At 40.9% G+C, this 13,239-nt stretch overlaps 1 protein-coding gene across 1 annotated transcript in view; it reads left to right on the forward strand.

Annotated features, from left to right (window-relative positions):
- Positions 1–13,003, forward strand: part of SNX14 (sorting nexin 14) — a 58,519-nt gene extending 45,516 nt beyond the window's left edge. The window contains exons 24-29 of the mRNA XM_009333110.1: positions 4,338–4,461; positions 4,965–5,129; positions 6,199–6,294; positions 7,514–7,605; positions 7,761–7,817; positions 11,409–13,003. Coding sequence (XP_009331385.1) covers positions 4,338–4,461; positions 4,965–5,129; positions 6,199–6,294; positions 7,514–7,605; positions 7,761–7,817; positions 11,409–11,447 — 573 coding nt within the window. The 3' untranslated portion in view covers positions 11,448–13,003. The remainder of the gene's footprint in view (positions 1–4,337; positions 4,462–4,964; positions 5,130–6,198; positions 6,295–7,513; positions 7,606–7,760; positions 7,818–11,408) is intronic.
- Positions 13,004–13,239: the final 236 nt, after the last annotated feature.

Here is a 13,239-nt window from a genome sequence, read left to right on the forward strand (position 1 = left end):
ACTTACTCACACGATAACTGTGATTATTAGAGATATCCAGGTTGTGCTGCATTATGGTCTCTGCTGAGTCTTCCCGTGCACATTGTGAAATTCATCCCTCTTGCTGATCTGTTGGGGTGCTTGTGCCGTCCTTGGAAGACAGTTTTCTCTTTCTCAAGTCCGCCCATGCTTGGGAAAAGCTTTGTGCCAGGTGCCAGGACACTGTGCCATTTACATCTTGTCACTTCTTGGATTTGATTTGTAAGCCACACTGGTTTCATCTGCCAGACCGTTTTAGTTCAGATCAGTGATGCTTTTTGGAAGCAAATCTCCTGATCATCTCTGCTTATCGCATTTTCTCTTGTACTAGGGAGCTGTCTCAGAACTCATTAGCTGAATTTCTTTCAGATGAAACTAAGCTGGAAAACGCTGTCTAGGAATGCAGGCGCCAAGGGGTGTTCAGTACAAAGGCCAGACCAAAGGTAGGCTGAGGTAACGCCCCTCCCTACCCACCCCCAAATACATCTGGCGTAGACTTCAGTTGTTCAGTTCTGCAGTTTCACTTCTGTTGTACCACGTGACATCTTCGTGGAGAGATACAAGCACTGTGCAGCACCCTTACCCAATAGAAGCTGGTGATGGAGATGAATGCAAAACGTCTGTACCAGGATTGTGTGAGCTACCTGTATGGAGTCAATGAGGAGGTCTGGCAGGCAGCCGAAGAGACGGAAGGTTGGCACTTTCTGAGTGCCCGTCTGTGAGAAGGGCGTGTTGTCTCATAGCAAGAAAGTTCTACAACACAGAATTTTTTGGTAAATGCTAGAGTCAATTTCCAGCTGATGCAATGTTCCCATATATCTTGTCTGGTACAGATCTGTTTATTCTAGTATCAACATGTTGGAATCCGCTGAGAGTACAGTACACATTCCCTGGTGCTTGTGCTGCCAACTCTATTGTCATGAATAGGGTACACCCAGGCTACCTCTTCACCAACAGGCTGAATAAGAAATGCTTGAAAGTCTGTCAGGGCAGGTGAAAGCTTGAGTTCAATCAGAAATGCGCCTACTTCTCTGAAAGATTTTCTGCATGCTGCTTCCTTTTGAATATTCCTGGTGTGTGCGTAAGTTTGCATGTTTTAAATATCAATGGAAAGACCGACTAGTTAAAAATGCATAATGAACATGGGTAATCAACCTTAGTACAGCCAGTAGCAATTGGATTTTTATCCTGTATCAGATCCACTAGACTGAAAGAGTTATCAACCATCAAGCGAACAAAAAACCCTACTCCCCACTCCTAAGGGCACCAACAGGATTTCTGGCTTTCCCAGCTACATTTCTATTCTGAAGGTCTGTGAGGAGCTTGATCGTCTTCCGAACGTACTTTTGTCAGACTTGCTAGAATAGGTCAGGACTTCTCAGCTGATGCAGATTTTGCAAAATACGCCTACAAAGGCATTGTTCTGCTGGCTTGTGATGACCTGAAAACAGCAATAAAAACTGCCTTTGGAACACCAACGGTATAGTGTATCTTTATGCATAGTTACTTGGAGGAAGACACGGTTGCTTTTCAATACGCTAACTGATGTGGTTCGGATGCTACATACATTCTTTCTTCTTACCATTTTTGGTATAGTCATCTGTACTTCGCAAATGAGCAGGAAGAAACATGGAGAGGTTAATGCCTCTGGCTGGTGGATATTGTTCGTAATCATGGTATTGCTTCTATCAGCTTCACACCTGTGCTGGAATGTATGGGCGTATATTTGCATATGCACTCACTAACCGTTGAGTAACTTTTTTCTGTTAGGCACTTTATGTAAGCATTCATACTTACTTTGCTAGCTTTTCCCATCAAGGTACAATAGATAGCCGACTGTACAAGGGATTACTTTGGTCTTTTTCTTAATGTAGGCCTTTTATCTTTCACTTGCTTCAAGAGCTTGGCTTCCATTATTAACCAGTACTAATCTGTGGAATTTCCTCATTGAAAGCCTTTTAAGAATATTTCATGGTTACAGTTACTGTTAAATCTTAAAGATATGAATAATGATAGCATTGGAGTTTGTCTTATCATGTCTCAAATATTAACATGCGCAGAAACATTTAAAAGCAAAATCCTGTGCTTATCTGAATTGTGAATGTAATCTCAACTTTTGTGTTAGATATCCAATTGTATGTTTTTCACTTGGCTTTCCTCTGAGCCAAAATCCTGGAAAGTGCAGAAGACCTTCTAAGTAGAGATGTAATGCCACTGTGTGTTACGGCTGCTGCATCCTTCAGATGCTAACGACTGTAGAATACACACTTGCACGGGAATGGTGCAAAGTATATACTTTATAAAAACTGCTCAGTGGCTCAGTAATTCTGGCATGCATTGATCTGCTGTTGCTTTCTGGAATGCCACGTGCAAGAGTCTGAGCTTTCAAAGCTTGACAGTGATATATTTAAGGTGCAAGACAGATTATCCATGTGCAGAAGTACGTACAGCATTCAAAAGGTACTGCTTCTGGTTTGGGGTGAAAGTTGAAATAACTTTTGAAAGTCAAAAAGCTGTGCCCTAAGATGGCCTTCATGTTTGATTTTTTTTTTTATAGATCAGCTGCCAGACTGCTGTTACTGATTTGGTTTGGCCTGTACGCACTCACAATGGGCTGCTTTGAGTTGGCTCAGTATGTATCGCCTCTGTCAGGTCGTGGGGTGTATCTAAAAAATAAACAAGGCTCTTGTTTAAGTTAAAATAATTCAGCTAAGATTTTTCCAGTGTCCTAGTTTCAGTATTGAGGAGGATATAGGCTTCAGTTTATACAGGGTTTTTTAAACAACATACCAGGGATGCTTTCATACAGTAGGCGTGAATAATTATGTGTTCTTTTTAGGTTTGTTACCTTCCTGGATACCAGTCATCCACCAGTGCATTAACCATATTTGCTCTTTCATGTCATTTATGTAATAACTTGGTGTTGTTTAATTTGAGTGAACTTTGTGAAGATAATGCCAGCAGTTCAACACTTAACAAAAGAGAGGGCCTAAAGAAGTACAAGTCAAAACCTGAGTCTTGCCAGATTTCCTGATGTAATTTTTCCGAAGAGTGCAGAGCGTTCTGTTTAGAGACTTGCATGTTTCAGAGCCTGTTGTGATTTGGATGTTTTATGGCCTTATGTATTTCAGGGAGAATTGCTCTACAGAAAGTGAACCACATAAAAGCAAATTACTTCCCATTCCTTGGAACTATTTTTAATTTGGGAGTGATACAGAAAAATCTGTGTCAGTAGCAATCATCTCAACCTAGGCAACACTAGAATTACGTTGCGTTTGCTTCTAGTTCTGGGGTATTTTTTTAGAAGCTTGGCATAAACTTTTGAACTTTCTTTTCATAATACAAAGTATTCTGTATAAATTCTTTTTTATTTTTAGATCAACAGTTTTGGGGATAATTTAAAATAAACTGTTAATGGTGATTGCTAGGTAATGTCAAATGTGGAGGGCCTCAGGATTCAGGGAACTCTTCCTTTCCAGCTGCTGGAGCCCACAGCCTTGGTGGGGGGACGGAGTACTGCCTAGGTGGTATGGGACTCCTTATGAGATGCAGGGAAGAGTCTCTTGGGATTTTACAAGTATTATAATGATATCTTTTGGGGAAGAACCAACAGCAAGGAAATGGAGGGATCGTGGTGGTGGTGGTGGTGGGAACATGGGGAAATAGAAAGATAAAGGAATAAAATGAGAAAGGGGATAAATGGAAAGAAACCCAAACTTCGGTAACTTACAAAGATTCAAGAAGTTTTTTCTATAGATAATCAAGCTGGCAGGGGAAGAAGGGGGTTCTCTGTGTAAAAGTTGGATATTTTGTCCAGAAACCATTGTATTTATTTCAAAATGGAAGCCAACAGGAAATTTTAGGAACACTTGGATGTCGTAGGGTTCCCCTGTGATTTAAGGCTGACAAACTTCATATCCTTTATGCCCCTCATTGACAGAATGGGGTGCATCAAAGGAATCAAAGCCTGTGATAAAAGTCTAGATACGTGAAGGTATCAGGAGCAAAAGGGCTCACGAATTAATGTCTTGGTCACCCTGCTGATTTGTTCTGAGTCCAGGTATTTTGGTTGTCGGGTGTCTTGGCAACACGTGACATGCTCTTTATTTCTCCCCCCCACTTTGGAAAGTGAAGGGGGGTTTTGGTTGTTTTTGGGGGGTTTTTTTTGTTTGTTTGTTTTAAAAAGAAAACTGATTAGTTCTTTGAAAGCTCTGAAAAAAAGCTACTTCTAATTAAAAAAAAAACCAAACAACAAAGAACTGATGGCTATCCTTTTGCCTTTGAATGCAGTGTTTTCAGTCTTATGTTTCTATTTTTAGCTTTTCAATGACTTATTCAAGAATAATGCAAACCGGTCTGAGAATACAGAAAGACGACAAAATCAGAACTACTTCATGGAAATGATGACTGTAGAAGGAGTCTATGACTACTTAATGTATGTTGGTAAGAAGTGATTTCTCTTAATTATTCTTATACTTCATGCCAAATATGAAGTTTTGGTTCTTTGGTAAGAAATAAAATTCTGTTGCAGTAATCATATATAATTCAGCACTTGCAAGCTTAACAATTTACAACTTGGGAACACAGTCATTCTTTAAAAGACTTTATTGCTGTGTTAAAATATGATAATTTATCATTCATTATTGCTCAGTTGTTTTGTTAGATCTCTTTCTGCATCTCGGAGTATGAGCTTATGGGAGTAGGTCCCTTCCCTTTTCTCAGATGTGCCTAGGCTGCTTGTATGCTCTGGGAACTAATTAATAAAAATAGTTAAAGGAAGTATTTGATAAGCAGCCTGGAGAATAGTGATTTTTCAGCATTGCACTAAGAAAACTAAAATAATATTTGCTTGTTTGCAATCTTTTCTTTCTTTTTTTTCTTTTGAATAAGTGACTCCTTTATCTATTAGGAGAACATTATAAATGTATGTTACTGTAACTTTGCAGGTAGGGTAGTTTTCCGCATTCCTGACTGGCTGCATCACCTCTTGATGGGAGGAAGAATTCTCTTCAAAAATACATTGGAACTGTACACTGACTATTACTTGCATTATAAGTTAGAACAGCTATTTCAGGAGCACCGGTTGGTTTCTCTGATAACATTGCTGAGAGGTTAGTAAAAGTTACATCTTTGATGTGAAAATACTGCTGTAGTTTGATATTTTAAATCCCTTCTTTTAAGTTTCCAAGTACTAAACTTTGCAGTGCTTGACTGAAGCTAATGGAGTTTTAAAAATCAAGTTGGCCTATAAAAAGGCTCCAGAAGCTTATTGTGGAAGGATGCCGAGTCAGCCATGTTGTCTGTCAATGATGGTTACAGAAAAAAGTGTTATGAATAGTAATTTGCTAAGGTGTGCAAAGAACAAGAAAAACAGAATAAAGGTGGTTTAGTATATCAGAGCGCAAACACTTCATGCAATCTTTAAATTACTTTTCACTTGTGTGCTACATCACAGTCCTTTATTGTTAATTTTTTTGTTCCCTTTGTTGTGGTGGGCTTTTGAGAGGGCTTGAGTGTTCTTGACCTTCAAATAAGGGAAGGGGAGAGGAGGTTAAAAAAAAATTTAAAAATTACCTCACAACTGTAGAGAAGTATTATCTGACTACAGTCTGATCTAAACAACACATCTGGCCAAAGCTCTGCAATCAAGACAGCTCTGTCCTTATCAAGCCAAAAAGAAAGCTTGTGAAGGACAAAAAAGGAAAGGAGTAAATCTTTCGGAGCCTAAAACCAAAACTGAGTGCCTAATATTTCTGATGAACAACAATACTTGTTTTTTCATGCACAGGTAAATCTGAAATTTTTGACAGTTCCAGACAGTGTTTTAGTACAAGGTATAAATACTGCTTATAGTTTTGAAAGTATAAGGGAAATTGTAAGTAAGGAGATCATAACTAACCTAAAGTAGAATTGATCCAAACCTAGAAGATAATGCTTTAAAAATTTGAAAAGAAAGGAAACAAATTGGCAAAAGATTGTCCTCCACACAGGTGGGGTATTCTGGATTCAGTCAGGCAAACGTAAGGAAAAGACTATTGTCTGGCAAGGCTAGAATTCCCTTCCAGTCAAGATCATACAGAAAAGCAGCTCAACTTCGAAGCCATAATCCAAAACACATTTTATAAGTCAGTGATGCATAGCTGCCTAAAGCCTTTTTTTTTCAATGTGTCTTCGCTGCAGATGCTGTGTTCTGTGAGAATACTGAACCTCGCGCTCTCCAGGATAAACAGAAGCGAGCAAAGCAGACTTTTGAAGAAATGATGAGATACATTCCAGGTTCTGTATTTCATGACTCTCTATATGAGTATGGTTAATTGTTCAAGCAGATGTATAACCCAAATACAGTCACGTTAGCTTTCCAAATCAAATAATACTTATGCAGCTGAGATTTGAGTTGACTAGAATACTAGGTGCAAAAACCCAGGAGTTCAGTTTCGTCACTTAAGAGTTGCTGACTAAGGTTGTAGCATAGTGATTAATAAAGATATGATGGAAATAAAGAGCTTTACAAATGTACTTGTCGTGGTTTAACCTCAGTCGGCAACTGAGCACCACACAGCCACTCACTCACTCCTCCCCTGCCCCCCCGGTGGGATGGGGGAGAGAATTGGAAGAGCACAAGTGAGAAAAACTCGGGTTGAGATAAAAACAGTTTAATAATTGAAATAAAATAATATTATAATAATAATAGTAATACGCCCCCCCCGCCGACCGATGCCCGGCCAGTCCCCAAGCAGCGGCGGCCCCCCCCAGCCAGCTTCCCCCAGTTTATGTACTGAGCATGACGTCACATGGTATGGAATGTCCCTTTGGCCAGTTTGGCTGTGCCCCCTCCCAGCTTCTTGTGCACCTGCAGCTTTCTCAATCGGTGGAGCATGGGAAGCTGAAAAGTCCTTGGCTAGTGTAAGCATTACCAGGCAACAACTAAAACATCGGTGTGTTATCAACATTGTTCTCATCCTAAATCCAAACCACAGCACTGTACCAGCTACTAGGAAGGAAATTAACTCTATCCCTGCCGAAACCAGGACAGTACTTAATACCATAATTTCTTCATCTTTAGAATGCTCCTATGGTTTGTATTTTATCCAGATGAAAACTGGGTTAAAAAAGGCACACCGTGAAGCCAGAAGATAAATATGAGCTCTCCTTACACTGTATAAACTAGGGAAGAGTGGCCCATTTTCTGTGTTATTCAGAAAGTGATTAAAAAATTTCCGCTTGTGGCTTATTAACCAATACATTAGGACAATACATTGATATTATAAAAAGTGTAATAATGATTTAGGTGTGCAGCCCTAAAGGAAAGGGAGGAAACAAGGAGGAACCAAAGGAGTGGGTTTTTTTCCATTTACCACTTTAGACGGATAAAATTTGAACTCCTTCTTTAATTTAAACCTTTTTTTTTAATTACTGGACTTCTATAACTGTATCATATAGCTGTTTTGCAGTGCTTCCTAATGACTTGTGTATTTGTTGTTGGTATCTGGTCTAGATTTAATAGGCAAGTGCATTGGGGAGGAGGCTAAATACGAAGGCATCAGGCTTCTGTTTGATGGAATGCAGCAACCAGTGCTCAACAAACAGGTAACTTGCAACACGTGAGAAACTTGCCTTTCGGAACAGGTTTTCCTGAAGTGAATGTATGGCTATAGCAGAGGAGTGAGCTCTAATTCAGAGTTAAAAATGAAAAGCAGTAGTGTTGCTTTGGAGTGTTCTTAATTTTCTTTATTTTCTTTTAGTTGACTTACGTTCTGCTGGACATTGGGATTCAAGAACTCTTTCCAGAGCTGAGTAAGGTATGTGCTAACTCTGTTCAAGAGCTGCAGAATTCTTCGAGCTGCTAGCGAGTCTGGTCGTTGGTGCATTTTTGCTGTTGTTCCCTTGTAATACTAATTTTAAATTTGGGGGAAAATCTGTATTTTACTAATGTGTTGAAATCATCGAAATCTGGATTATTTACATTTTTGTTAATGAGCTCTTTCCAAGGTTTAGGCCCATTTGTCTAGCATACAGCAAGTCAGAGCTGCCTTTCAGTAGAACTGGACAGAGCAATCAGCAGTCGGGATCTCTGTGCCTTTCTTTTTGATTGATTGTCTCCACTCTATTTTATGCATTTCCCGATTTAGGAAGTGAATTCTTGCACGCAGAGCTCAGGTTGAGCTTCAGCATTTTTCTTGAGGATATTTGGCCAGGAGGGTTTCTTACCTCTAGTTTGGTCACTGCAATGTTAACTCCAACTATCCAGATAAAGGAGAAAGCATTTTGTGTTGTGTGAATTCTATGTAAATGCATATCATTAGGTTTGTGATCCATCTGATACATTTGTACGTAGGTATATAAAACCTTCACAAGAGTTTTACACAGTTTGGTCTTCATGGTAGACAGATCTTAGCTAGTTAACTAGATATAAAACAAACAAATAAAAAACCCCCCTCACTTACAATAGGTGTTCGTTGCATGAACCCTGTGTCTGAGAACTGTGGAGTGCCAGCAGTGTTTTGTTTTGCATGACGAACAGAAACAAATGATAGGTGTCAGAACAAGCCAGGGCACTTTCCATTGTTTTCACTGAAATAAGACCAGCTTAGCAAGTCTAACCTACTCTGTGCATCAGCTCTGTAGCTGGCCTCCTCACATCAGTGTCCAAACAGTTAAAAACAAACAAAAGAAGACCTGGCCAGCCAAGGGAATGAGGAAGTAGCCTGGAGACTTGTGTGCTGCAAAAAAGACCTGACTTAGCCCTGCTGTTTTACTCTGCTGAACTGTGTTCGTATCTCAGCAGCTAGTAATACATATGTAGGAACATCAGTCGTCTTCAGTTGATGCTGAAAAAAACTCAAGGCTTTGTGTGTTAAGCATTTAAATAGTCTTTAAAGCACTGGTCGGGCCCAGAGGGTGGTGGTCAGTGGAATGAAGTCTAGTTGGATGCCAGAGAAGAGGTATCCTAGGGGGTCAGTTCTGGGTCCAGTCCTGTTCAACATCTTCATCAATGATCTGGATGATGGGGCAGAGTGCAAGGCTGCTGCTGGCACAAAACTGGAAGAAGTGGCTGATAAACCAGAGGGTCATGCTGCCATCCAGAGGGACCTCGACAGGCTGGAGAAATGGGCTGACAGGAACCTCATGAACTTCAGAAAGGGAAGTGCAAAGTCCTGCACCTGGGGAGGAACAACCCCAGGCACCAGTATATATAGGGGGCTGCCCAGCTGGAAAGCAGCTTGGCAGAAAAGGACCTGGGGGTCCTGGTGGACACCAAGTCGAACATGAGCCAGCAATCTGCCCTTGCTGCAAAGAAGGCAAATGGTATCCTGGGCTGCATTAGGAGGAGAGTTACCAGCAGGTCGAGGGAGGTGATGCTGCCCCTCTACTCATCACGGGTGAGGTCCCACCTGGGATATTGCGTCCAGCTCTGGAGCCCTCAGTACAAGAGAGATATGGGCATACTGGAGAGGATCCAGTGAAGGGCCATGAAGATGATGAAGGGACTGGAACATCTCTCCTACGAGGAAAGGCTGAGAGAGCTGGGACTGTTCAGCCTAGAAAAGAGACGGCTCAGAGGATCTTATTAATGTATATAAACGCCTGCAGGGAGGGCACAAAGAGGACGGAGCCAGGCTCTTTTCAGTGGTGCCCAGTTGACGGGACCAGAGGCAATGGGCACAAACTGAAACACGGGAGGTTCCCTCAGGAAACACTTTTTTCCACTGTGAGGGTGACTGAGCACTGTCACAGGTTACCCAGAGAGGCTGTGGAGTGTCCATCCTCGGAGATATTCAAAAGCCATCTGGGCGTGGTCCTGGACAACCAGCTCTAGGTGGCCCTGCTTGAGGTTTGGACCAGATGACCTCCAGAGGCACCTTCTAACCCCACCCATGCTGTGATTCTATAACAGTGTGTATATTTAATGGGGTGAAATATTTTTTCTTTGAAAACAAATCAAGAAGAGATTATTTAATTTAAATCAAGATTATAGTTTGTACAACTTCTTAATCCATGGTTTTGTTCTGTGTAACTGTGACACTGCCTGACTGCTCTGCAGCGTTTCAAAAAACCACCTGCAGAGGAGGGACCTCTAATGCTACCATTAGTCTTGGTGAAAGAGCAGAGTTGAGGCCTGGGCTCCCCTTGTCCCCTGTGACTGAAGCTGGTGGGAGCAGAGCGAGGGAAGTCATTGGCCCAGATTTCGATAGAGGAAAGGGAGAGAAAATACTCCAACCAGGACCTTCAGCCACTTTCCTATTTTGGATGTACCAAGAGAGATACAGAAACGAAGTACTGCTTCTGTGGTGGTGTTTGGCAGTGGGACCTGGTCGTGAGTGTACTAGGACTGTGATGGACCGAGTGGGGCAGCCAAGGAGGGGTCACTGTGAGAAGGGAAAAGCGAGGTGGAGAGGGGATGGGCGGAGGGCAGCGGTTTTCATCTGGAGCCCTAAACAAACAAAAACCCCGGTTCCCTCAAATCACTGCAAACTGACTGTGAAGCCATTTGGGAGAAGACTTGTTTCCTCCAAAAGATTGTAATGGGCAAGTATAAAAGTAATGACTGGTTCTTACTTAGTTATACTGGGGTGGGGGTGGGGGTGGAAACAGTGACTGTTCTCTCTCTTCAGCAGAGACTGGTCCTTTTTGAGTTGCTTGATACCAAAATGTGTCTGTAGTTAGAGTGAAGAACAGAAAAATATTTCAGTTCAGTCGGTCAGCATGTAAAGGGAAAACTGAGCATCCTGGAAGTTTCGCTTTGAGCACTGCTGCTTCAGCAGGGGAAAGAGCCATGGGAGAAACGGGAAGATTTTCGTTAGCGGGGATGTCAATCTGCTTCCCGCTCCTGAGATCTGGTACCTTGAAGGTATATCCTGCTACACGTACCAGTGCGGATATATACTGGGTCACTTCAGATAAGCTGTGTTTAGTGGCAGCACGCATAAGTGAACAAGTTCTAAGGATAAGAGCTGAAAAACACCTAACATAGGAGTTTTGCCTTTGATACAATTGTACAGCCAGCCCCTTGGAAGTCTGTCAGACAGGACAGAAGGAAAAGGGACAGCTGAGAGAGAAGCAGCATTCCTAGCAGAGGAAGGAAAGAAATCCAGTTGAAAAAATATCTTGCCAGTGCCATTTCCAGAGCAGAAAATTGCTGTGTTAAGAATATTGTATTTAGCAGTGGGGAATGGGGGAGGCGAGAACTTCCAGAGAAAGAAGAAAATACCTGTTTTGAGAAATAGTATTAAAAACCTGAGAGCAGTAGCCTTCCTTTCTCTTAACTCTGGTTTCAAGTGGATGTTTTCAAATACCGTCAATCATCGCAGCTCAGTTCAGTCATTTATACGTAAATATGCATTTTCATACCTAAAAAGTGATTATTTTTTTTCTCTATTACTGTTTGGCAGGGTCCGAAGGAAGCTAGCTCTGTGTCATGTTGGATGTGAATGCAGGGACCTTGGTGGACACCCAGTAGAAACACCCGCTGTGCACTATTGTAATGGACATGTGACATTTTAACCTTGCATTGTATATTTTCTTGTAAATAACATAAAATTTAAGTTCTAAAAAAAATCTCTTTATGCAATAAAGACATTGAAGTTTAATACCAACTATAAGTAAAGAATATATCTGTACTTTGTATTTAAAATGTGTTTTAGCTGTTATCAGTAAAAGTCAAATTAATTTCCCCAAAATCTCTGCGTGTGAAATTACAGGATGACATAAACTAAGGCAGCTGGGAGACCAGCCGACGTATGCTTTGCTAAAAGAGCAATTACTGTTGTCTTCCTTAAAGGATATGTAGAAAAATTGTTTGGAAGAAGTTGTAGAATGCTCCCATGAATTTATTTTTAACTGTCTTAACAAATCGTACTGATTTCTTTTAAAACAAAATTACATGATTGAATCTATTGCATACAAATAATCTCAGCACTATCTTTGGCCTTCATGCTTTCCGCTAGCATGGAAAATCGTGTGTAATTTAGTTTATTTAATATCTGACCTTCAAATCTAAAGCACTCTTAAACTAATAATGGGTGCAAAAAGTGGTTTTGACTTTTACCTTAGCCTTTATTTTTCTGCGATTTCTTATCTGGGTTTGTCGGGTTTTTTTCTGACATCCTCTCTACAGGCTTAGAAAAGAGGATGTGAGTCTGTTCATAGCATTTTCTAAACATTTATTAGTATAAAAATGTGTGGAAGATTTTTCCTGTAAATCCTAATTTGTTGGCCCAGCCTTTATAAAAGAGACTGAAAAGGACTTTCATGCGTGGATTTTTAACAAGTTTTACTCACAGAACAATACAGAGATCTTTTAATAGGCGTTCCTCAGTTTTTCTTTTCAGACAACACCCGTTTTCTCCTTTTACAAACCAACCAATCTAATGCAGCATTCGTGTTTTCTGTCAATACGATTTGCATTGTATCTGTATTACTTTTGCATACCTTTTCCTTCTGTTTGGCAAAAGAAGGTAAAAGTGTTATTTCTCTCTGGATATGCCAAAGGAGTCGTCGTAACTCTTTAAAAAAACCTGGCGTGCAGGTACAGCTCGGTCCGTCCGCGCACTCCCTGTCACTGGTTTTACGTTGATTTGGGGAAGACCATTCTGTAAACGACTCACTTCAGGGGCTGGTATTGACGAATCGTCAGTGCCGTGTTGTAACTAGTAGCGTGTCAAGGTCCGTTGTTGTTTGTCTCCCTGTTGTAACGCAGCTTACCCAGTGCAGCTGTGTACTCCAGATCTTTTCACGCGCAACCCTTGAATTTATGTGGAAACTAATGAGGTCTTGAAATTTAAACATACTGAATGTTTGTCTTCGTGCACCTTCTCCTCGAAATCTGCAGGTGCAGTGAATTTAAGAGGCGAGCAGCTTGGGTCTGAAAAAGAGTGTAGTGCGCTTTCCAGAAAAACAAAGCAGGCTTATTCAAAACGCTAGGAACCAGTTTAATACAGCAGTAAACAATATGGAAGCACGTTGATGTCGAAATGCCAAATGTGAACAATCTTAAAAAAAACAATCATTGTTTGCACTCATTTATAAGCAATCACTTCTTGGTAGTGTCAGAAACATAGACTTAACATTTAAACCGATTTCTGAATTTATGCTCGTTAGCCTCTCTCTTACAACTGTATATTTTTTTAAACGCAGCCTTCCCTTAGAGGAGATGGGCTTTTGAGTTATGATCACAATTATGGTAAAGCCAGGGTATGCTGTAAAAAGCCCCATTACTGGGCG

The sequence above is a fragment of the Pygoscelis adeliae genome, unplaced genomic scaffold (assembly GCF_000699105.1).
Source record: "Pygoscelis adeliae isolate BGI_AS28 unplaced genomic scaffold, ASM69910v1 Scaffold57, whole genome shotgun sequence".
NCBI lineage: Eukaryota > Metazoa > Chordata > Aves > Sphenisciformes > Spheniscidae > Pygoscelis > Pygoscelis adeliae.